Here is a 25,605-nt window from a genome sequence, read left to right as displayed (position 1 = left end):
GACATCCAGCTAGGTCTAAAGCTGGTATTAGCTTTCCTCCCCCTTAAAACTTCAAAAGGAGAGATCGTTGTGGTTGAGTGAGGTGTTGTTCTGTAAGACCAAATCATACTTTCTAAAGAATTAAGTACATTTTGCCTTGTCTCCACAGCCCACTTGACACAGTCCCCAACAACACGATTCATCCTCTCAACAAGGCCATTTGTTTGTGGATAGTAAAGTGAACTCTTGAAATGTTTAATCCCACATGATTTGAGAAACGATTGAAATTCTAAACTAATAAACTGGGTCCCATTGTCAGAGACAATCGATTCAGGGAAACCTTCCCTCATGAACACCTCCTTGAGGAACTTAATTACATTGGTAGTACTAACTTCTCTTACAACTTTAATTTCAGGCCACTTCGATGTATAATCCATTAAAACTATAATGAACCTCAATCCTAATGGTAAGACATCAAAAGGACCCATGATATCAATGCCTACTTTGACCCATGGACTGCTGGGACACTCAATTGGAGACAGAGGTGGAACGGTAATTTTGAGCGATTTCTCAGATATAGAGCACACTGGACAATTCTCAACATAAGTGCGAATTTCATTGTCCATGCTCGGCCACCAAAAATTTTGTCTCACTCGACGTGTTGTAAGAGATATTCCTAAATGTCCTTCATGGGACTCTCTCATGATGATAGGTCTGAGATCATGAGGTGGTATTAACTTGTCACACCTCATTAAAAGACCATCTTCAATTGAGATTTCAGATTCAACTTTCCAATATGGCTGTAGTACAGAAGATAAAGATTTTTCTTTGGGCCACCCATTTCTGACAAAATCAAATACTTCCTGCAATTCTTTGTCCTTTGTCAACAATTCCCTCCAATTCTCTTCAGACCCTACAGCTAAAACAGGTACATCTATTGAAGCTACAAAAAATCCTCTTTGTCTTCATCATTTAGATCATGAAAATTCGTACCTTCTCTTGCACCATCGCTCTGAGGAAAGCGTGACAAATAATCTGCTCGTGTGTTCTTCCCCCCAGAGATGTGTGTGATGTCAAACTGATATTGGAGTAGGTTTGTAACCATTCTTGTGATTCTGGGCGTGCAACACTTGCTTGGACCAGCTGACAAAATGGAGACTAATGGCTTGTGGTCAGTAACCAAATTAAAACGCCTGCCCCAAATGTACGGTCGATATTTGTCAATGGCCCACATGCATGCCAGCAACTCTTTCTCAATAACAGAATATTGAACTTCAGCACTTCTAAGTACCCTGGAAGCGAAAGCAACTGTAAACTCTTTATCACCAGAACGTTGAGTAAGTATGGCACCCAAACCCACTTTGCTTGCATCTACAGTAATGTAACAAGGTAAATCTGGATGGAATGGGGTAAGAGCATCACCTTTTCTAAGAATGTCCTTAACTTTGGTAAAAGCATCATCACAGTCGTTGGTCCATGAGAACTTTGTGGAGAGTTTGAGTAGATTACTGATGGGTCTAACAATAGACGCATACCCTGGTACAAATCTCGAATAATATTCTAAGAGTCCTAACAAAGATTTAACTCCTGACCTATCTTCTGGTATTGGTGCCTTCATGATAGCATCAATCAACCCCTCCCTAGGCTTGATCCCTTCAGAAGACAATAAATGTCCAAGGTATTCAATTTCATTGCAACTGAATTTGCATTTCTCAGTTTTTAAGACAACACCATTTTTCTTAAAAATACATAAAACTTTCCTGACAATGTTATCATGTGTCGTATTATCTTTAGCATGGATTAGAACATCATCTTGAAAAACAAGAACCCCCTCAACATCTCTCAATAAGTTTTGCATCACACGTTGGAAAACAGAGGCTGCGGAGGCTAATCCAAATGGCATCCTCTTGTAACGAAATGTACCTAGTGGTGAAACAAAAGCAGTGAGAGATCGTGAGTCAGGGTGAAGCTCGATCTGTTGATACGCGCTGGCTAAATCCAGCTTTGAAAAAACTTTAGCTCCTTTGATATTAGTAAACAGATCAGTAATCTTGGGGAGGGGATGGGAGTCGACCCAGATTTCCTTGTTTAAGGACCTGAAATCTACACAAACTCTGAGTTTCCCATCCCTCTTACGTGCAACTACGAGGGGAGACAACCACAGTGAAGATTCCGTGGGTTCAATAATTTCCTTTTCACAAAGCATGGTTATTTCTTTATCAAGGTCTTCCCTAACGCTAAAAGGGACACTCCTGAGCTTGTGTTTTATGGGAGTAGCACCATCTTTTACGATTATTTTGTGTTTGAAACCTGTGATTTTGCCAAGTTGGTTTCCAAACACTGAAGGGAATTCATTAACCCACCTAGTGTTTTCTTCTTCACAGGATACAAGTAAGACTTGCTCTCTCGTTCCTGGTCTCAGTTGCATACCAAAGAGCCCTTGGTGAAACCATCCTAGGATATTTAACCCATCAACAGCCACATACACTTTCCCTCTGATTCTCCTACCTTTGAATTCTAAGTAATCTTCGAAGAATCCTGAGAGAGCTATTTTGCATTTTTGAAATGAAATGGGTTTTCTATCAGGGGGAAATAAAGTTCTTTCACCCCATGTTTCACGGAACAACTCATTGGTAATTATAGTAATTCTGGCACCCGAATCTACTAACAGATTAAGTTTCTTATCACCTACTAGAATTTCAACAATGGGATCTACACAGGTTGAAGGATCCCCAGTGAGTGGGATGGATGTATCATCATGCTCTATTTCATCAGTAATAATAGAGATAGTTTCTGTGTCTGAATCTTCTTCTGATTCTAAAACACACGCTATAGTTTTCTTTTGGAATTTTTTTCTTAGGCAAACAGTAGCGTAATGTCCCACTTTCTTGCAATAATTGCACGTAGAACTCATGGCAGGACACCTTGAACCTTTGTTGTGAGTGGAAGCCCCGCAACGCAAACACATGTTGTTGGGTACATGCCCACTTTCTTTGAACTTTGCAGTAGAACTGTCTTTGAGTTTAGGAGTAAGATTGTTAACAGGTTTAAAAGATCTACTTTTGTTCTTTTTTGACCCCCCAACAAAATTAATACTGTCTATAGACTTGTCTTCTAATTCTTTTAGAGAAACATGAGAGGTTTCAATACTTTTCGCAATCTTGATGGTTTCATCAAGGGTGGGATTGTCCATAGTAAGTAACTTCTGTCTAGTTTGTTTGTCTTTGCAGTGACCAACAAATTGATCACGAATCAATTGTTCGGTGAAATTCTCAAACAAGCAGACAGAGGCTAGTTTTCTAAGAGTGGAAAAGTATGCATCAACGTCCTCACAATCAGACTGTTTTCTCATGAAGAATGTCTAAGTACAATTAAGTTAGGCTTCTTATCAAATCTCAACTTAAGTTTCGTGACAGTGGTTTGATATTCATCAGTAACAACTTCATTGTCTACAGGAAGTTCAGGCAAGTGTTTGAATATGGTTCTCCCCTCAAATCCCAAAGAGTGTAGTAGAAGACATTTCTTTCGCTCAGGACGAAATCTTGAAGCTCCAATGGCACCTAAGTAGGTCTCGAAGGCATCAAACCATATATCCCACTTCACAGGAGGATCGCCAGGAGAGTCGAGAAATGTAGGTGGAGCATTTATGGATTGTAAAGAGGACATTTTTGAATCTACTAGTTGGATATGTAAAGTTTGAATAATAAAATTTTACTATTCAGAATTGATTGAGGTGTATTCTTCAAGTTTCCATTTGTTTTACACCATTGTAGAACTCAAATATGTTTTCCACAGGTATTTAAATGTCTTGTCTAAATGTCTTGTTTCACAGTAGGGAAAGAAAAAAAATGTATTCTTCTATGATGTCATATTACTGAGTAAAAGCGTGGGAAAGACTGTGTGAAAACCTTCTGGAATTGTCTGTGAAAAGAAACACAATTGATTGTCAAAAATAGTAGTGTTCCGAGAATGTTCAAAACAATTGACAATCCAGGCTGGATTTCTCAAGCTGTAGTCAGGTTGCTTAGCGACTGGACGAAGAATGTTAGCGAAGAATGCAGCAGAGAGACTCTTGAGTTAGTGGTTTGTTGCTTGGCAACGGAAGGAGCAAGAATTTTCCCTTCCGTGTATGACGAGCATTGTTTGTGCGCATGCGTTGAATATTAATCACTTTTCAAGGTCAACAGTCGAAGCGAGCGAACGCTCGAGTGAATTGACGCGTGCTGAGTTGAAAGGTAAACAGAGGGAGCGAGGCACCGCTCGAGGGAGTAGACGCGTGCTGGATTGGAAATGTCAACAGCGTTGACGCGTGCAGGATTGAAATATCAACTATGGGAGCGAGCCACTGCTCGAGGTTGTTGACGCGCTGGAATGGACGTTAAACATGAAGTAAATAAATATGTATTTTTGATTGAGCTTAAGCGACAATACTGCTTTTTGAAGCTGCTTTAACGCATCAATCACGCTGCTTGAGTTTAAGCGATAGTATTGCTTTTTGAAGCTGCTTTAACGCATCAATCACGCTGCTGGTATTTATGCAGGAAGGCATTTGGTTGAACAAACATGCGTTAAATGTGTATAGTTTGTTAAGAAAAAGCAGAGAAGTTTGCGCTTAGCGGTAAATCTTTGGAGATATTGAAGCCTTCATTTTTAAATAGAAATTGCAAGCGCTGTGAAGCAGAATGTCGAAGTTGAAAGCGCTGCTAGAATTGATTTAAAGAGAGTAAAAGTCACTTATCTGTAGTTGATGTTGGAAGGCATTTGAAGGTAGATTGAAGTGATAATCTTCAGGCTTTGATGATTGAAGGTTCATTGAAGAGTTGATATTGGAGTCGAAATGGCAGATGGTTTGAAGATGAAATAAAGTTCTTAATTTCTTGAATGCGTGGGTTCAGCTGTGTAGTAGGACCGCGTCGCCAAAAATATGTTATAATCCAGTAATCCAGGAGACAGGAACTTGGACAAAAGGTAGTTTATTTGAATACAACTACACAGCTCATCATCTGCCAGTATCTCCTAGTTTAACAGTCTCATAGTCTTAAAACATAACATTCCACCATGCACTGGATATACATGACATCATAAACTAGATGCTGAACTTGACTAGCATCTTAAAGGAACATAGTACAATTTATTAAGAAGTAGATTACAACACATGTTCTGGTTGTCTGCTCAACCATCGGGTCCATCCCCGGGAACAAACACATATGCCCTCAGCCAACCTTTTGTTTTCACCTCACCCTGGTGTCCTCGATGTGCAAGGTCCACTGCTTGTTGAGTCAGACATAACGGAATCACTAGTCGCAGACCTCTGAGCAGGCACCCGCTGCCATTGACAGAGACCTCGTCTTTGATTCGCATGATTGATTCGAGTGTGGCCTCCGCTTGTGCTGTTCGTCGGGTCATTGTGGTCTGTATGGGGTGCCAATCGTTTGCCTGAACTGGGACGATGGCTAGTTGCAGACACTCGTCCTTCTGGGTGGCTTCCACTATGGCTTCAAGGCTTATTGGTAGTGGTGGGGATCTTTCCACTATGAAACTAACGTATTCCTCAGTGTCTTTTGACTTCCTCATCCTGTGACGTCAGACGCCACCAGCGGGCGAGGCTCCTAGACGAAATTTTCTATCATAAACTCATATCCTAACGAACCTCGCATTTAAGATTCATTGTTGACCAGATCCGGTGTGGCAGTTAAACAATTGGTGCTTCCGCTGCGCCTTTTTTTATTGTGATTAAAGATTTACTCGTACCGAATTTTAATAGATATCTACAAGGAGAAGCCATCTAGCCGCATCTTATATATTAAACAAGGGTATTTCTACATATAGGATATCCTTGGATTTGACCTTTTAATGAAAACTTCCGATCTTCATATTTGCTTTTATCGATCCCTATATCAAATGAAAGTGGGTCTTTTTAAACAATCTACCATAAGCCAACAGAATTAAGAAAATAAGCGACTTCTTAAAGTTTATTCCCAGACTCTACTTAATTATCAGTTGTGTTGTAGTAATTTCCTGAAGAAGGCGTCCACTACGCCGAAACGCGCGTCAAACTATTACTACCTGATTTATTTTTGATTGTATAATTGTATTGTTTTTTCCGATTAGATCATTACTGTCTGATTTATTATTGATTGTATAATTCTATTTTTTACTGACTATATTTTTTACCTGATTTTATGAATTGAGATTTCGAGTTATAATTGGAATGTATTATGATTATTGGTTTTAACTAATGGTGTATTAAAAATATGATACTTACCTTTTATGGACATTGTTATTTGTCATTGGTTTTTGTGATACCCTCCGCCTATATATTTGTATCTACTATGATTGCCTAGGAATTGTTCTTTTCACATATGTATTCCTCAGTGTCCTCAGCGTTCTCCTCTTCTTATTTGGTTGCAGCCCTCGGATGTCTCAAGAGGAAGTCCGCTGTGTTGTATGAGCCTGGTTTGAACTCTACCTGGTAGTTGAACCCCTGCAGCTGAAGGATCCATTTTTCTATTCTCGGGGGAGGCTTTGATGCGGAACCCTGAAACAACTGTATGGGAGGCTTTTTGTTGGTAGACACTGTAATTGGGTGTCCATACACGTAGACGTGGAAGTCCCAACAGGCCCAGTGGATGGCAATTGCCTCTCTCTCTATCTGAGAGTAGCGCAGCTCTGTATCCGTTAGGGAATGGCTTGCATAGGCAATTGGAGCCCAGTCCTCTGCTTTGTTGCTGTGAGAGTACCGCCCCAAGCCCGTAGGGACTCGCATCAACAGCGACGTTGGTGGGCCGAACCGGGTCAAAGTACAACAGCGTAGCCACAGTCTTTCCTCCTGTCTTACGGACACTTTCCCAGGCTTTGGCGCTGCTTGGCTCTCACCATGTTCACCTGCTCTGCCACATTTGCCTGCTCAGTCTTGATGAGGCAGTGGAGGGAAGCCTCCATGTGGGATGCTCTAGCTTTTGACAATTCTTTGGATCGTCCCAATGTAAGGATATCAAGCAGCCATTTTCCGGTCTTGGAGGATGTTCTCTCTGAGCTTAGATGAGTAGCACCCTTGTATTATCTGGCCCCTGATCTCCTTTTGTTCATCCAGGAAGCCGAACATGTTGGGGAGCTCCTTCAAACGTCCATGTAAAGTGCCTAACGAGTCTTCCTCTTCCTCCTTGGCCTGGCGAAAGATAAATCTCTCGTAGTCTTTGTTTGCCATCTGCTCAAAGTGCATATTCAGAGCATTGATCAGCGTCACATACGTCTTGGGGGAAGCTACCAGCAGCGTTTTGTAGATGTGGCGTATATCTTTGTCCCCTAGGTAGAGTAGTAATGCTGTGTGTCTATCCCCGGGCTATCCCTGCCCCTTCGAAGTAGAATTGTAGATGATCTGTCCAGGCCCTCTATTTTGGGGCGAGGGAGGAGGGGGCACTGTCCACTATGAATGGCTCAATAGCCGGAATCGCTGCCATTGTGGGCGTGGACGTGGGCGTACCTTATGGCACGTGCACTGCTTCTGTGACAGGCTTTAGGGCAGCCGCCTAACCGAGGTCACCCTTTGGCCCTTTGCGCAGTGGTGTACCAGGCTGTTACTGGTTATCAGTGCCCTCCAGGGGCTGCCAAAAAATCAGCTCCAAGAGTTGCTCCCAGATCAGGGTTGCCCAGTAAAGTTGGTGTGCGAGTTCTGGTACTGGCTTGGGCTACTAGGCCCTCTCTAATGGCTGCAGGCAGACTCTTACCGGGGGTCCCTAGGCTTCCCGAGGTGGCAGCATGCAGGTTTCTCCCTTTTTCCTTGTGCAGGCACTGTGGAGCTGATCAGGACAGCCTTGTGGCGACGGTTCTGGAAATCCCCTTATCACCAGTGTGATGTTCTGTGCAGCGCACGAGATGCAACACTCACTGCAGCCACTAAAGAATCACACCACAAGTGTGTTTGGCACTGCAGCGTGGTCCGGACTGAAACTCCGGGGACTTTATTATTAACAAATGCGCATGGCGTCATGCGCCAGCCCCAATATGTCAATTCCAGCCACGGGTAGGTTGAAATGCTACACCGCTGGTAAATATTACAGTGCTCTCATATATTTGAGTTTAAAGATGGCCGCCACATGCCAGTTCACATGTGTTCTCATTAATATGAGACCTTTATTGCATGAGCGTTATTATTCTTTAGGCTCTGCATTCAATATTAATTCGATGAAATCATCATTCAAGAAAAATATTCTGAATAACTAAAATGTGAAAACTATGGGTTTATGAAGCTGAAACTTCTAGAAGGAACATGTTAGGAGGAAAAGGTATTTAGAAAATTCTACTTTTAATTGCCTATGATCGATAACCAATCAATCATGCAGATCCATCCTACAGTTGTAGCTCACCTGGGTAAGACTGGAAATGGGCCTCCCCTTTTATTGTTGCACGTATATTCAGATAAGACAACTAGTATGGATGTTTATAACTAAGTGCTACGCTATCTCTTAAGTTACTAGCACATAAACAGGCTGCATAAAACTACTTGAAGGCAGCAGTGCAAAGTTAAAGTAAAATAAGCTAGTTCAGGCATAAATTTAGATTATAAAAAAAAATTTCTCCCTTTATTTATTTATAAAGCAACCCACATTCCCCACCCAAACAACATGCCCACTTCTCTCCCAAACAAAACTGTCCCAAGCCCTAAACTCAAAATGTTCAAGAAAGTCTCTCCAGCCCAACACCAAACACCCTTCCAAACCATCTCCACCTAACCCCAGCAAAGAATAAATCCCTCCCACCAAAACAAAAAATGTAAAAAAGGACTAAAAGAGGGCATTATGGATGTCGGTCAAGAGCTGGTCAATGCTCTGCTTCATCGAGGTGAGCCGCCCTTGATAGTGTCCAACCTCTACAGGATGTGGCGCAGCAATGGCCTGTTGCCATTCTGTTGGGGGTGGCAGCAGTTGGCTCACAGCAGCGCCTTCGATGGGATGGTTAGGAGGCTGGAGACTGGGAGGGACTGACTGCACTGGGGCCCGGCAGCTATGTGTTTTTTCTTCTTCCTCCTCTTCTAGAACCACCAGCTACCAGTAATCCTGCTGGATACTCTCCAGCGTCTGCCGCCGTGACAGGTCGCTCTCTCCTGCCTGTCAGGTGGTCCAGCAGGACCAGCAGGAGCAGCTATATTAAGAAAAACAAAAAAGACAAATTTTAAATAATGCTCTGTGCAAACTATTGTTTTAAATACCAGCGTGGCACAGTAGCAGTGCCTTACTGGTTCCCTAGTGCCATTGGAATTTATGTGATGTGATGATTATGATTAGAAGAATAACCAGGCCAATTTTATGGTTTCTTTTACCCACACATGTTGCCAAACATAACAAGCATTTACAATGCAGTGGTTTCGCCTTTTGAAAAGTTTGAGCTATTGGCATTGTAAATGACAAAATTTGTATTTATGTGTTGGTTTTGAAAACAGATAAATAAATGGCATTTTACAATGCCAATAGTTTAATCTCTGGCAAATTCCACACAAAAAAACCCACAAACCCACACACTGCATACTCTGCGGGGGCCGCAAGGCGCAGCCACTCAACTCATGCACAACACTGTCTAGGGGCTGCCACGTGCCCATGTACAACACAGCACACTATGCAGGAGCAGTCACTCACCCTACAGGTAACACTATATATTGTGCTGGGGCAACAAGGTGCAGTCAATCACCTCACGCACAACACTGCACACGGTGCAGAGAAAGCCAATCACCCCGTCAGCAACACTGTATACTGTGCTGGGTCAGCACAGTGCAGTTATCCACTCCATCCACAATACTGCAGAATGTGGAGGGACAGGAGGCTTCAACCATTCAGCCCACACATAACACTGTACAATGTGCAAATAGCAAGGTGCAGCCACTCACTCCATGCACAACACTGCACACTGATGGGGCATCAAAGGTGCTGTCACCTCCCCCCGCCCTCCTCCCCCCACACGCACACAATACTGCACCCTGTGCAGGAGTGGCAATTCAAATTAAGCCAAAACAGCACCCTCTCTCTGCACGATACTGCAGAATGTGGAGGAACAGGAGTGTTGACCAGCAAGCTGCGGGCAACCACCCCAGGCACAGCATAGCACCGTTTGCAGGGTCGCCATTTGCCTCATGCACAGCACTGCACAATACACATGGGCAGCAAGCTGCAGGCACCCACTCCAGGCACAGCACCGTTTGCAGGGATCCCATACACCTCATGCCCAGCACTGCAGAATACGCAGGGGCAACAAGCTGCAGGCACCCACCGTAGGCATAGCACTGCACAGTTTGTAGGGAAGGCCACTCACCTATGATTTGTATACGCTTAATAATGTATTAAAGCCCAGTTCAAGGGCAACACTTGCAAATTCCCCCTGCAGAGTTCCTCTTTCACTGCTCTCGGTTTTGAGCGAGAGCGTCCACAGCAGGGTGTCAGGTCAGTCCCCAGGAAGCCAAACAAATGTTCTCATTTTAGGAAGTGAGACCTGGTCGCTTGTTTAGCTTTGCGGTTGACTGACCAACTGAATGAAGCTCTCCCTGCTCAGGCAAGGCTTTCCTTAGCTACACGGGATGTATGCGCTTCACATTGTGCAGCTCTTTCTAGCAGTACTTAACAGAAACAATGGTTCCTGTGGAATAGTATAATAATCTATATTAGTAAAGATATGCAAAATCGCAATGACTTACTCATAACAACACTTGGAAGCAGGAAGACATACACGGAACAACACATGAGGCGCAGGGCGACTTACACCCAACATCTGAAGTGCAGGGGGACTTACAAATGACAACACTTGAGGCATGGGGTGACTTACACACATACAAACAGACTAGATGTGCAGCGCAAGGCGACTTACACACACAACACAAAGAGGTGGGAAACCACCCACCAAGACCAGAAACACCATCATTTAAGGGATAAACTGTGATGTACACCCACTAGCAGACTAAGACGTACCAACCAATTAACAGCGTAACAATGTGGTATCACAAAATAGTAAACTATTGATAATACTAATACAATTCCACATCCAGTAGAAAACTAGTGGCCTGTGCCCCATGCCGGTGTGCGACCTCTCACCCGAATAGTACTACACTGGGCACACACACACAAATAGAGAACACCCCAAGTAAAATGTTTTAAATAATAATAGGAACAAGTAAAACATTGGAAAAATGAAGTACTCAATGCTGTAACGACTAAAGTTCACAGTTAACCTATGGAATAAAAATCATAAGTACCTCTAGAAACACAATTGACATATGTGTAAATTAAATGTTTAGACCATTAGACATGTAATACAGCGTGAAGCAAGATAATTAATGGAGTTAATTAAAAAAACAGACTGCAATAATGACCACAGTCTTGAATATCTTCTTTTACCTCATCTACAGTTAATGAGGCCATGCCAAAAATAAAGTACTGCCAAACTGTCCACTGACTCGTAGATTACCTCAGGGGACAAAGAATCCAGTGTCCACAGGATGAACTTGCTGGCACTACCACCATATCAACGTGTGCAGAGTGTCTCTGGTGTCATCACAACTTCTGTAAAACCATAGTTTTCCCACGTGCTGATAGATCCAACAGGTAGAAACAGCGAAGAAAAAACATCTTGCAACCTTTCTTGGATTCTACTTGCAATCTCCAAACATACTGCAGAATAAAGGCCAAGGTCCCAATAAAACATCTTTATATAGAACGTCGACACTGCCTTAAGTGCTACTAGCCATAGCGTGAAAATGGTACGCACGCAAAGATGCAGCGGATGTCATCGAGAGAAGCCAAACAAGTTATGTGCTGCAGCCAAACACAAGATGGCGGCACGCACTTTTGACGCTCGCCAGGAGGTTCAAGGCACGTTCATACAATAAAGCATCCAGTAGCAGCCTGCAGCTCTGAAGGCCCCAGGACGTCACAGTAGATTACACAGCAGCTGCGTGTGATACCAACAGGACAGTAAGGCGTGCGAGGTCTATTTTAAATTTAAAATGTAGCAAAACAGTTACACAGACTTTTGTGTAATTAAGCCATAGTATTTGATGAAAAATTAAATGGAAAAAAATAGAAAGTCCCCTTGTAATGGCAGAGTATCAAAACACGTACAAGTATGCCATACCTGTAAATCCATCATGTAAGTACACGCTGTAACTGTCAAATGTCCAAAAGCTGAGATTAGCCATAATGACTTCAGAGCAAACATCCGTGAAACATGGTAAAAGCTTGAATTAACTTCAACTCATTCCATCAGATTATATCATATATGCAAAGTCAACCCTCTGAGTCAAACCATAAATCACATCTGTGCAGCCACTCCTAGCAGATTGAATAGACTCCATAGATCCAAGGCAGACACAATGTAGTGTGCACAACTGTTGAAAACACTCCAATTTGTGAGCACTGAAAAAAACTCTTCACTGACACTGTCTTGAAAAATGTAGAGCCACAGCTACGCCGACGATACCCAGCTGATCCTCTCCCTCACCAACGACCCCGCCATCGCCAGAGCCAGCCTACACGAAGGGATGAAAGACTCGCCGAGTGGATGAAGAACAGCCGCCTGAAACTGAACTCAGACAAGACGGAAGTCCTCATCCTGGGATCATCGCCCTCCGCCTGGGACGGCTCCTGGTGGCCCCCTGCCCTGGGCACCACTCCCAAGCCAACGGACCACGCACGCAACCTGGGATTCATCCAGGACTCCTCGCTCGATGACCAGACAAGTCAACGCCGTCTCCTCGTCGTGCTTCAACACCCTGCGCATGCTCCGCAAGATCTTCCGGTGGATCCCCACCGAAACCAGGAAGACCGTCACCCAGGCACTCGTCACCAGCCGACTGGACTACGGGAACACCCTCTACGCCGGAACCACAGCCAAACTTCAAAAAAGACTCCAACGCATCCAGAACGCCTCTGCACGTCTCATCCTGGACATCCCCCGGCACAGCCATATCTCCGGCCAGCTGAGAGACCTGCACTGGCTCCCCGTCAGCAAGAGAATCACGTTCAGGCTCCTCACCCACGCACACTTGGCTCTCCACGACCTGGGCCCCAAGTACCTCAATGACCGCCTGACCTTCTACACGCCCACCCGCCAGCTACGATCGACCAACCATGCCCTCGCAGCCGTACCACACATCCGCAGAGCCACCGCCGGAGGAAGATCCTTCTCCTATCTGGCAGCCAAGACTTGGAACTCCCTCCCCATCCACCTTCGGCTGACCCAAGACCATCTCTCCTTCAGGAAGCAGCTCAAGATCTGGCTGTTCGAGCAGTGACATACCCCTCTCCCCAGGCGCCTTGAGACCCTTCCGGGTGAGTAGCGCGCTATACAAATGCATTGATTGATTGATTGATGGTCCCTGTGTGGTACCGGTGAATATCTTCACTGAGTTAATCAATAACTCTCATCTTGACCAGCCACAATTCCTTTATGCTGTAGATACATCCATATGGCAGATACTAAAAGAAGTGGCAGGGTGAATCTTAGGCATACCCTAACACACAGACCATACCTGTGGTCAAATCCATGAAGCAAGTTCAGGCAGAACCAGGTTGGGGCCGTCCGATGACATGGACACTGGTGGGGCTAGTTTGCCTGTCACTCCATAACGCTTCGTGTAGTTGATTCCTTTTCTTGTGGTTTCACTGGTTACTGTGGTTTATTTGTTGTCTCTTGGTTTCTGTACTGTCCTTAAGTACGCTTGGGTCCAGGTCCGCTCGTCGCCAAATAAAATGTTGTACCCTGCACACAGAGACACTGGAAACCATGCTGTATATTTCAACGTCTTCTTTATTGGTTCCAGTACAGGGTAGTATCAATCTCCGTACAGCCAGCTCTAGTCAGGTACAAGTCATATACCAGCTCCTACATCTCCTACACCAGCCCCACCAGGAGCAGCCTGCCTCGCTGCTCAGCTCATCCTCAACTGTCACCACACATCCACACAGGCACCCCGGCATTCCATTCATCACAGTCACACCAACATTCCGTTACCATCTCCCACTTTGGCTGAGCAGCAAGGAGCACCTAGGCTGATTACAATTAAAAGTAATACCTAGGATATAACAAAGTCATAATGGGTAACCTGGATTTTACTGATCTTCAAAAACAAGGCAGTAAGCAAAAGTCTTAAATATCATATGGTTACTACAATTACTTTTGGAAAAGACCTTAGAGATTGGGGTTCTCACACAATTACAGGTCTGCAGCACAGCAAAACCTCATGGCCTACTAATAATCACTGTGCAAGCCTAGGTGTGGTAACAGTGACTTTGTAGATAACCAGATAATGACGACTGTGCCAGATTCAGAAACCTTCCGCTGTGACTTATGTTTTAGAGCACTTGTGACTTATTGTTGACTAAGCCAGGAGTTCTCCTGACTCCCCTGCAGTTAAGAGCACTTGCTACAATAGCAAGTCACGCCCACTAAGCAAAATCTTAATGGATCAAATATATTTAGTAGCTGAACGCTCAAAGGAAAAATAGGTCCGGCCATGTGTAAGGGGTTTTTGGTCTGCTATCGTCATTGAGCTATGCCGGTTGGTTCATAGTTGCTGGTCCTCATAGCTTCCATTCCATAGGTGCCAGGATTGTGTATGCTTTATATCAGTGCCTAATTTAGTGAATTAATCTCTCCATCACGTAAAAGCAGTGTCCAGTCTTGAAGTGGAATTTTTCCAACTGATCATTGGGAAGATGAGTAGCCTTTCGAATTCTGTACCGCCCTGCACTATGGCCATGCTCAGTCTTTTTATAGCGGATGCTCCCACTTGGTTAGATGTATGAGACTGCTAACTAAGGCCCTTTTAAAACTTTTCGGATACAGGAACCACAGCTCTTGGAATGTTTCACAATTGCTTATCATTCAGGTTTTTAAAGCAGGAGGTATTGTATCAATAATAAAGATAGTACTGCTAAAACATAATACAGTGAGGGCTTCTAAAACTCCTGATTGTGGTGCACAGGATCAATGCCCAGTAAATTTTCAAGTGTGTTCTTGTAAGCCTCAAACTTGATGGTTTCCCTGATCAGGTCATGCTGTTGCATGAAAGCTGATCTGTAAATTTCTGTTGTTGTCTACTGCAGCTGCCACATTGATATCCAAAGCAAATGTTTTAAATCATATCAAAACAGGATTTGTAAAGCGCAGCTAATCACCCACGAGGGTGTCCAGGCGCTGCTTCAGTATGCGGTTCAATCAGCACAATATATACATCCAACCCCTTGACAAAATAACTTCACTTGAGTTTACCTTGCCACCAGCTGCCAGCATAGTTAACAAATGCTTAAGGTGTGTGAGGAGTCCTCATTTGCTGTTCTAAGGGAAATGCATTTTCAGTGGGAGATTGTGTTTACTTACAATTTAAGGGTGACAGTTTTGTTTGCCTTTCTTGCCATCAATCACGTGTCCATGGTTTGAAATTAGATGCGGTCTTGTAGCGCACACTCATTGTTTACATGTATCCTAGTTCTGCATCTGGAGGTATCCCAGAAAGCTGCTTCCATTCCTGCGTCCCACATATTGTCAGGCTGTGGTGGAACCCTTCAGTGCTTTAGTACCACTCAACAATGCTTGTAGCGCCCACCTGTGGTTATTTCTTCATGTAGTGCGAGAAGAACGGTGTAAAGCAGCCTAACTCAACTATGCTTGTATCACTCTCCTGTGGTTATGTCTCCATGTAGTGAGATGAACAGTGTCACTAAGCCTGACTCAACAATGCTTGTAGCACTCCCCTGTGGTTATTTCTTCATGGTGTGTGAGATGAACAGTGTCAAGCAGCCTCGCTTAACAATGATTGCAGCACTCTCTTGTGGTTATTTCTTCATGTAGTGAGATGTACAGTGTCACGCAGCCTGACTCAACAATGATTGCAGCACTCTCTTGTGGTTATTTCTTCATGTAGTGAGATGTACAGTTTCACGCAGCCTGACTCAACAATGATTGCAGCACTCTCTCGTGGTTATTTCTTCATGTAGTGAGATGTACAGTTTCACGCAGCCTGACTCAACAATGACTGCAGCACTCTCTTGTGGTTATTTCTTCATGTAGTGAGATGTACAGTTTCACGCAGCCTGACTCAACAATGATTGCAGCACTCTCTTATGGTTTTTTCTTCATGTACTGTGAGATGAACAGTGTCACTCAGCCTGACTCAACAATGCGTGTAGCACTCTCCTGTGGTTATTTCTTCATGTAGTGAGATGAACAGTGTCACGCAGCCTGACTCAACAATGATTGCAGCACTCTCTTGTGGTTATTTCTTCATGTAGTGAGATGTACAGTGTCACGCAGCCTGACTCAACAATGATTGCAGCACTCTCTTGTGGTTATTTCCTCATGTAGTGAGATGTACAGTGTCACGCAGCCTGGCTCAACAATGATTGCAGCACTCTCCTGTGGTTATTTCCTCATGTAGTGAGATGTACAGTTTCACGCAGCCTGACTCAACAATGAAGGCAGCACTCTCTCATGGTTATTTCTTCATGTAGTGAGATGTACAGTTTCACGCAGCCTGACTCAACAATGAAGGCAGCACTCTCTCATGGTTATTTCTTCATGTAGTGAGATGAACAGTGTCACGCAGCCTGACTCAACAATGATTGCAGCACTCTCTTATGGTTTTTTCTTCATGTACTGTGAGATGAACAGTGTCACTCAGCCTGACTCAACAATGCTTGCAGCACTCTCCTGTGGTTATTTCTTCATGTAGTGTGAGATGTACAGTTTCACGCAGCCTGACTCAACAATGATTGCAGCACTCTCCTGTGGTTATTTCCTCATGTAGTGAGATGTACAGTGTCACGCAGCCTGACTCAACAATGATTGCAGCACTCTCCTGTGGTTATTTCCTCATGCAGTGAGATGTACAGTGTCACGCACCCTGACTCAACAATGATTGCAGCACTCTCCTGTGGTTATTTCTTCATGTAGTGAGATGTACAGTTTCACGCAGCCTGACTCAACAATGAAGGCAGCACTCTCTCATGGTTATTTCTTCATGTAGTGAGATGAACAGTGTCACGCAGCCTGACCCAACAATGATTGCAGCACTCTCTTATGGTTTTTTCTTCATGTACTGTGAGATGAACAGAGTCACTCATTCTGACTCAACAATGCTTGTAGCACTCTCCTGTGGTTATTTCTTCATGTAGTGAGATGTACAGTGTCACGAAGCCTGACTCAACAATGATTGTAGCACTCTCCTGTGGTTATTTCTTCATGTGGTGAGATGTACAGTGTCACGCAGCCTGACTCAACAATGATTGCAGCACTCTCTCGTGGTTATTTCTTCATGTAGTGAGATGAACAGTGTCACGCAGCATAACTCAACAATGATTGCAGCACTCTCTTGTGGTTATTTCTTCATGTAGTGAGATGAACAGTGTCACGTAGCCTGACTCAATGCTGCTTGTAGCACTCCCCTGTGGTTATTTCTTCATGGTGTGTGGGATGGACAGTGTCACTCAGCCTGACTCAACAATGCTTGTAGCACTCTCCTGTGGTTATTTGTTCATGTAGTGAGATGTACAGTGTCATGAAGCCTGACTCAACAATGATTGTAGCACTCTCCTGTGGTTATTTCTTCATGTGGTGAGATGTACAGTGTCACGCAGCCTGACTCAACAATGATTGCAGCACTCTCTTATGGTTTTTTCTTCATGTAGTGAGATGAACAGTGTCACTCAGCCTGACTCAACAATGCTTGTAGCACTCTCCTGTGGTTATTTCTTCATGTAGTGAGATGTACAGTGTCACGAAGCCTGACTCAACAATGATTGTAGCACTCTCCTGTGGTTATTTCTTCATGTGGTGAGATGTACAGTGTCACGCAGCCTGACTCAACAATGATTGCAGCATTCTCTTGTGTTTATTTCTTCATGTAGTGAGATGTACAGTTTCACGCAGCCTGACTCACCAATCCTTGTAGCACTCTCCTGTGGTTATTTCTTCATGTAGTGAGATGTACAGTGTCACGAAGCCTGACTCAACAATGATTGTAGCACTCTCCTGTGGTTATTTCTTCATGTGGTGAGATGTACAGTGTCACGCAGCCTGACTCAACAATGATTGCAGCATTCTCTTGTGGTTATTTCTTCATGTAGTGAGATGTACAGTTTCACGCAGCCTGACTCAACAATGATTGCAGCACTCTCTCGTGGTTATTTCTTCATGTAGTGAGATGAACAGTGTCACACAGCCTGACTCATCAATGATTGCAGCACTCTCTTGTGGTTTTTTCTTCATGTACTGTGAGATGAACAGTGTCAAGCAGCGTCACTCAACAATGATTGTAGCAATCTCCTGTGGTTACTTCTTCATGTAGTGTGAGATGAACAGTTTCAAGCAGCCTCACTCAACAATGCGTGTAGCACTCTCCTGTGGTTATTTCTTCATGTAGTGTTAGATGTACAGTTTCACGCAGCCTGACTCAACAATGATTGCAGCACTCTCCTGTGGTTATTTACTCATGTAGTGAGATGTACAGTGTCACGCAGCCTGACTCAACAATGATTGCAGCACTCTCCTGTGGTTATTTCCTCATGTAGTGAGATGTACAGTGTCACGCAGCCTGACTCAACAATGATTGCAGCACTCTCCTGTGGTTATTTCTTCATGTAGTGAGATGTACAGTTTCACGCAGCCTGACTCAACAATGAAGGCAGCACTCTCTCATGGTTATTTCTTCATGTAGTGAGATGAACAGTGTCACGCAGCCTGACTCAACAATGATTGCAGCACTCTCCTATGGTTTTTTCTTCATGTACTGTGAGATGAACAGTGTCACTCATTCTGACTCAACAATGCTTGTAGCACCCTCCTGTGGTTATTTCTTCATGTAGTGAGATGTACAGTGTCACGAAGCCTGACTCAACAATGATTGTAGCACTCTCCTGTGGTTATTTCTTCATGTGGTGAGATGTACAGTGTCACGCAGCCTGACTCAACAATGATTGCAGCACTCTCTCGTGGTTATTTCTTCATGTAGTGAGATGTACAGTGTCACGCAGCATAACTCAACAATGATTGCAGCACTCTCTTGTGGTTATTTCTTCATGTAGTGAGATGAACAGTGTCACGTAGCCTGACTCAATGCTGCTTGTAGCACTCCCCTGTGGTTATTTCTTCATGGTGTGTGGGATGGACAGTGTCAAGCAGTCTCACTCAACAATGATTGTAGCACTCTCCTGTGGTTATTTCTTCATGTAGTGAGATGTACAGTTTCACGCAGCCTGACTCAACAATGAAGGCAGCACTCTCTCATGGTTATTTCTTCATGTAGTGAGATGAACAGTGTCACGCAGCCTGACTCAACAATGATTGCAGCACTCTCTTATGGTTTTTTCTTCATGTACTGTGAGATGAACAGTGTCACTCAGCCTGACTCAACAATGCTTGTAGCACTCTCCTGTGGTTATTTCTTCATGTAGTGAGATGTACAGTGTCACGAAGCCTGACTCAACAATGATTGTAGCACTCTCCTGTGGTTATTTCTTCATGTGGTGAGATGTACAGTGTCACGCAGCCTGGCTCAACAATGATTGCAGCACTCTCTCGTGGTTATTTCTTCATGTAGTGAGATGTACAGTTTCACGCAGCCTGACTCAACAATGCTTGTAGCACTCTCCTGTGGTTATTTCTTCATGTAGTGAGATGTACAGTGTCACGAAGCCTGACTCAACAATGATTGTAGCACTCTCCTGTGGTTATTTCTTCATGTGGTGAGATGTACAGTGTCACGCAGCCTGACTCAACAATGAAGGCAGCACTCTCTCATGGTTATTTCTTCATGTAGTGAGATGAACAGTGTCACGCAGCCTGACTCAACAATGATTGCAGCACTCTCTTATGGTTTTTTCTTCATGTACTGTGAGATGAACAGTGTCACTCAGCCTGACTCAACAATGCTTGTAGCACTCTCCTGTGGTTATTTCTTCATGTAGTGAGATGTACAGTGTCACGAAGCCTGACTCAACAATGATTGTAGCACTCTCCTGTGGTTATTTCTTCATGTGGTGAGATGTACAGTGTCACGCAGCCTGGCTCAACAATGATTGCAGCACTCTCTCGTGGTTATTTCTTCATGTAGTGAGATGTACAGTTTCACGCAGCCTGACTCAACAATGCTTGTAGCACTCTCCTGTGGTTATTTCTTCATGTATTGAGATGTACAGTGTCACGAAGCCTGACTCAACAATGATTGTAGCACTCTCCTGTGGTTATTTCTTCATGTGGTGAGATGTACAGTGTCACGCAGCCTGACTCAACAATGATTGCAGCACTCTCTTGTGGTTATTTCTTCATGTAGTTAGATGAACAGTGTCACGCAGCATAACTCAACAATGATTGCAGCACTCTCTTGTGGTTATTTCTTCATGTAGTGAGATGTACAGTGTCACGAAGCCTGACTCAACAATGCTTGTAGCACTCTCCTGTGGTTATTTCTTCATGTGGTGAGATGTACAGTGTCACGCAGCCTGGCTCAACAATGATTGCAGCACTCTCTTGTGGTTATTTCTTCATGTAGTGAGATGAACAGTGTCACGCAGCATAACTCAACAATGATTGCAGCACTCTCTTGTGGTTATTTCTTCATGTAGTGAGATGAACAGTGTCAGGCAGCCTGACTCAATGCTGCTTGTAGCACTATCTTGTGGTTATTTCTTCATGTAGTGAGATGAACAGTGTCACGCAGCATAACTCAACAATGATTGCAGCACTCTCTTGTGGTTATTTCTTCATGTGGTGAGATATACAGTGTCACGCAGCCTGACTCAACAATGATTGCAGCACTCTCTTGTGGTTATTTCTTGATGTAGTCAGATGAACAGTGTCACGCAGCATAACTCAACAATGATTGCAGCACTCTCTTGTGGTTATTTCTTCATGTAGTGAGATGAACAGTGTCACGCAGCCTGACTCAATGCTGCTTGTAGCACTCTCTAGTGGTTATTTCTTCATGTAGTGTGAGATGAACAGTGTCAAGCAGCCTGTTACGTCCTCCTAACCAAACACACTAGCTGAGAGCAGTAAAGTAGAAGGAAAATACTTTTTAGGCTGAGCCTACTTCACAGCGCATACACTGACTATTGTGAGTCATATTGTGACTTACTAAACATATGGAGGGGCTTGGAGCACGCCCATTGCTTACCATTGGTTGGCTCCGTAGTCACTCATGTGTCTGCTCCTTATGAGTGTCCCAGCGTGTCAGTCTTGTATTTGTCCCTCCTGTGGTGCTGTCCTGCTTCACCTTCTCTTTGGTTGGCTGTAATCTCTGCTTTCACTCTTGTATTTCAACCACTATTTCTTTCTTCCATTGAGTGTTTCATGCATGTTTCCAAGCTGTCTCTCTCATGTACTTCTCTCCCTGTGCACTATGTGCTGCTCTCTGTCGGCATAGTGCTTCTACCCACCCCTCCGTGTTGTTCTCAGCCCACCTGCATCCTTCTACTCCCACTTTAATGTTCAGCACCCACCCACACCCTCGTATTGCTTTACTTCAATACTCATGTGGCTTATCTACCTCTCCCTCCATTCTTGTGTTGCATTGGTGTTGCCCCCTCCCTCCATGTGTTGCTTTGGCACCCCTCACTCCATTGTATTGCTTTGGTGTCCTACCCCCACCCCACCCTCCATCATTTAGCTTATGCACCCCCTTGTCTTGCTTCTGTGTTTCCCTTCCTCCTCTGTGGGGCTTCTGCCACCCCCACTAATTCCCTGAACCCCACCAAAGCTTGTTCTCAACTAAGGTCCTCTTTTTTTGTTCTGCTGTATGAATAGTCCAAAGTGTGAGTGTTCTTGTGCCAGCTGTATGTGCTATATATGTCATTGTGAACTCACCGCTTGTTGCCTTATACCTTATTTCCAGTCCTGGAAATGTGTGATATTCCTATTGATTTAATACGCTTGCCTGCCACTTCACAGGTTGATCAAGACAAGAAATTAATTAATCAAATTCTTTAGAAAAAGCAAGCATTTCAAAGGAAAACATTAAGAATATATCTGTGATACTAGAATAATAATGTAGGGCATCTGACATTAATGGAAATATATGTTGTGTTGTGTTATAATTAACATAGCCCACAAGTTGCATGTCTTTTTAGTACACTGTGTATGTAGTGTATTGCTGCTGTTTTTGAGTGTGCCATAAGATCATTACGAGCTCCAGGCATTCTCCGAAAGATAGCTGATGATTATCAGTTAATTATTTTAGGTTTTCAGATGCAGTAGGTGTCCATTTTATTAATAAAGTACTCCATGGCAAACTATACGATGAAAAGAACGCCTTTTAGCTCCGTCTAGGCACTGCAGACTGTAAACCGTGGCTAATGACGACTAGTAACCACAATGTAAAATTACAGAAAGCATGTTCAAACTATAAAAATAAGGCAACTCCATCCCCACTTACTTGCACATTTCATAAAGAAGCTGCAAAACAATCACGTAACATGCATCATGTCACTCCTGCCAATTATCAATATAGTTTTTTCATTGCATCACCGACTGGTGCAGTTAGTAATGGCATTATCTCAATATCATTATTTTTATTCATTATTTAATTTCTTTTAGGTTGCATTCTTGCCCTATTTGGTCATGAAATGAAATTCTTGTGTTTATTAAATAGCACAAAAGGCCAATCTTGGGTGTGTGCAGCTGTTTTCCAGTGACACACGAAGTAACAGTAGTTGTTGTAGTATCCAGGGTAATGTGCTGCATAGCTAAACACTCCATAGGTACCAAATGCGAGCTCTATTGGCCATGCCATCGCTTGTTTATCATGAATTTGGTTATTTGTAAGATCTGCATCAAATTTGCAGTTAAGCTCATTTACCTGTAGTAATTACATTGCTATAGCACAGTTACGTTTACTTGTTTGTGAATATGCATATTGCATTTTCTTTTAACTAATGGCTTTGTTATTTTTACTGTTAAGGATTAAATGATTGTAATGATTTTAATTAAACAATAACTCTGTGGAATACAATACAATACATTTCCACTATGAACTATATTTAGAACAAAGTAATAATTATACAACAAATAGAAACACATATAATTTATATTTGAACTGAAACACAATAAAGTAATTGGAAAATCATTATATTTTTACAACTATATTATTGAAAATGGTATTTAAAAAAAATCAATATTCTTAACAACAATATTACTTATCTAAAAAAAACAGGGCCTGATTCACAAAGGTAAACTTAAGTTTACAATTGTTTACGATTCACAAAGCTGTCTACGAATAGTATCTTTACTAGAGTGGAGTCTCCGGACATAAAACGACTTATCATTTTATGTGCGGAGACTCTATACTCCTAAAAATACTATTCATAAATCCAGATGAGAACAGCATTTGATCATAAACTACACAAAAGTGTAAGTTTACCTTTGTGAATCCGGCTCTACCTTCTTGACAACAATATTTCTGCATCACTATATTTTGGTATCACTATTTATTTGCCAAATTTCTGTCTCCCTATATTTACACCTCTATATTTTGGCCAGCCACCATCTGTGCTGCTATTTTATGTTTTGGCTGCTCAGAAAGATGGAGACCAATGGGAGTGTTGGTCCATGCATGTGCAATTGAGACTGGTCAAGGGTACAATCTATGATGTAACATGACTATCTTATGAATTTAAAGGCATGGTCTGCTGGGAGATGGATCACATGCATGAGGATACATGGCTATGCTTTGAAATTATTATCACATACATGTTCTGACGTGGCATGAATGGCCCTTGAACCACGTAAAAGTTACACTGTCACATAAATGCCCCATGAATATCTAAACATGGTATGTTTTCATATGAAGGTTCTATGGATTCAGACACAAAATGTGTTGTCACATTAATTGCAAATTACATGTCATAGTAATGTCACATACATTCAATTACAGGGAATGCTGCCACATGCATGTCTACCTTCTACTGACTGCTAACATTTACCCCAACAGATTATTACGTCCCCATCAGCTTTCGCCGTTCAGTGTCACCAACGCCAACATCATCTGTTGAAAATGAACCTGTTGTCAAAGGTTATGGTACATTTTTGGTATCCCTGAATGGTTACATTTATTTAGACATTGTTCAGAGTTCTTTCGACCGCACAGCCTATCTTTGCTGAGCATTCTAACAGTGCTGTACTCTTCCAGAACTTTATCCACACAGACTGGCTCCATATTAAAATGTTTACATCACCATTAAGACATGAACTGATGGTTTGATAAAAACAATTGAATTATATTTCTGTTGTTGTAATTTGTTTTCCCTTTAATGTTGTAAGGGGTTCAGAGGCAATGCCACTCTCTTGGAAGGGATATTTATGTTGATTTATTCTGGAGAATGACATTAAGACGCACAGAGTCTCAACTTATTATGGAGAATGACATTTATGAGATCAGTGGCTCAACTTATTCTGGAGAAAGACAGTAATGAGATCAGTGACTCAGTTTTGGCTGAGGAATGCTCTTAATGAGATCATTGACTCAACTTATTCTGGAGAAAGTCAGCAATGAGATCAGTGACTCAACTTATTCTGGAGAAAGTCAGCAATGAGATCAGTGACTCAACTTATTCTGGAGAATGACATTTATGAGATCAGTGGCTCAACCTATTCTGGAGAAAGACAGTAAGGAGATCAGTGACTCAGTTTTGGCTGAGGAATGCTCTTAATGAGATCATTGACTCAACTTATTCTGGAGAAAGTCAGCAATGAGATCAGTGACTCAACTTATTCTGGAGAAAGTCAGCAATGAGATCAGTGACTCAACTTATTCTGGAGAATGACATTTATGAGATCAGTGGCTCAACCTATTCTGGAGAAAGACAGTAAGGAGATCAGTGACTCAGTTTTGGCTGAGGAATGCTCTTAATGAGATCATTGACTCAACTTATTCTGGAGAAAGTCAGCAATGAGATCAGTGACTCAACCTATTCTGGAGAAAGTCAGCAATGAGATCAGTGACTCAACTTATTCTGGAGAATGACATTTATGAGATCAGTGGCTCAACCTATTCTGGAGAAAGACAGTAAGGAGATCAGTGACTCAGTTTTGGATGAGGAATGCTCTTAATGAAATCATTGACTCAACTTATTCTGGAGATCAGTGACTCAACCTATTCTGGAGAAAGTCAGCAATGAGATCAGTTATTCAACTTATTCTGGAGAATGACATTTATGAGATCAGTGACTCAACTTATTCTGGAGAAAGACAGTAATGAGATCAGTGACTCAACTTATTCTGGAGAAGGACAGTAATGAGATCAGTGACTCAACTTATTCTGGAGAAAGGCAGTAATGAGATCAGTGACTCAGGATATTCTGAGGAATGATCTTAATGAGATCAGTGACCAGGGCCAACTATAGCGCTGGTGGCGCCCAGTGAGACAATCATTTTTCGCGTCCCCAAGACCGCCTTCTTGGATTCTCTCACTACAACCAGGGAACAATGCCCCTCATCTCTCTGATCATAAGCTATTGCTAAACACAGTGCACCCCATGAGGTCAGCACCCCCTCCACAGGTCAGCGCCTAGTGTGGCTGCACTGGTCCCACTGCCCTAAAGCCGGCCTTGTCACTGACTCAACTTATTCTGGAGAATTAAATTAATGAGATCAGTG

The 25,605-nt window shown here is 43.0% G+C and overlaps 1 protein-coding gene across 1 annotated transcript in view; it reads left to right on the top strand.

Moving 5' to 3' along the window:
• Positions 1-25,605, top strand: part of LOC144807247 (uncharacterized) — a 141,537-nt gene that overhangs the window by 35,179 nt on the left and 80,753 nt on the right. The window contains exon 2 of the mRNA XM_078673098.1: positions 23,942-24,022. Coding sequence (XP_078529224.1) covers positions 23,942-24,022 — 81 coding nt within the window. The remainder of the gene's footprint in view (positions 1-23,941; positions 24,023-25,605) is intronic.

The sequence above is a fragment of the Lissotriton helveticus genome, unplaced genomic scaffold (genome assembly GCF_964261635.1).
Source record: "Lissotriton helveticus unplaced genomic scaffold, aLisHel1.1 SCAFFOLD_400, whole genome shotgun sequence".
In the NCBI taxonomy this organism is placed as follows: Eukaryota; Metazoa; Chordata; class Amphibia; order Caudata; family Salamandridae; genus Lissotriton; species Lissotriton helveticus.
The sequence above is the reverse complement of the archived record's forward strand: the minus strand, read 5'-3'. Positions and strand labels throughout refer to the sequence as shown.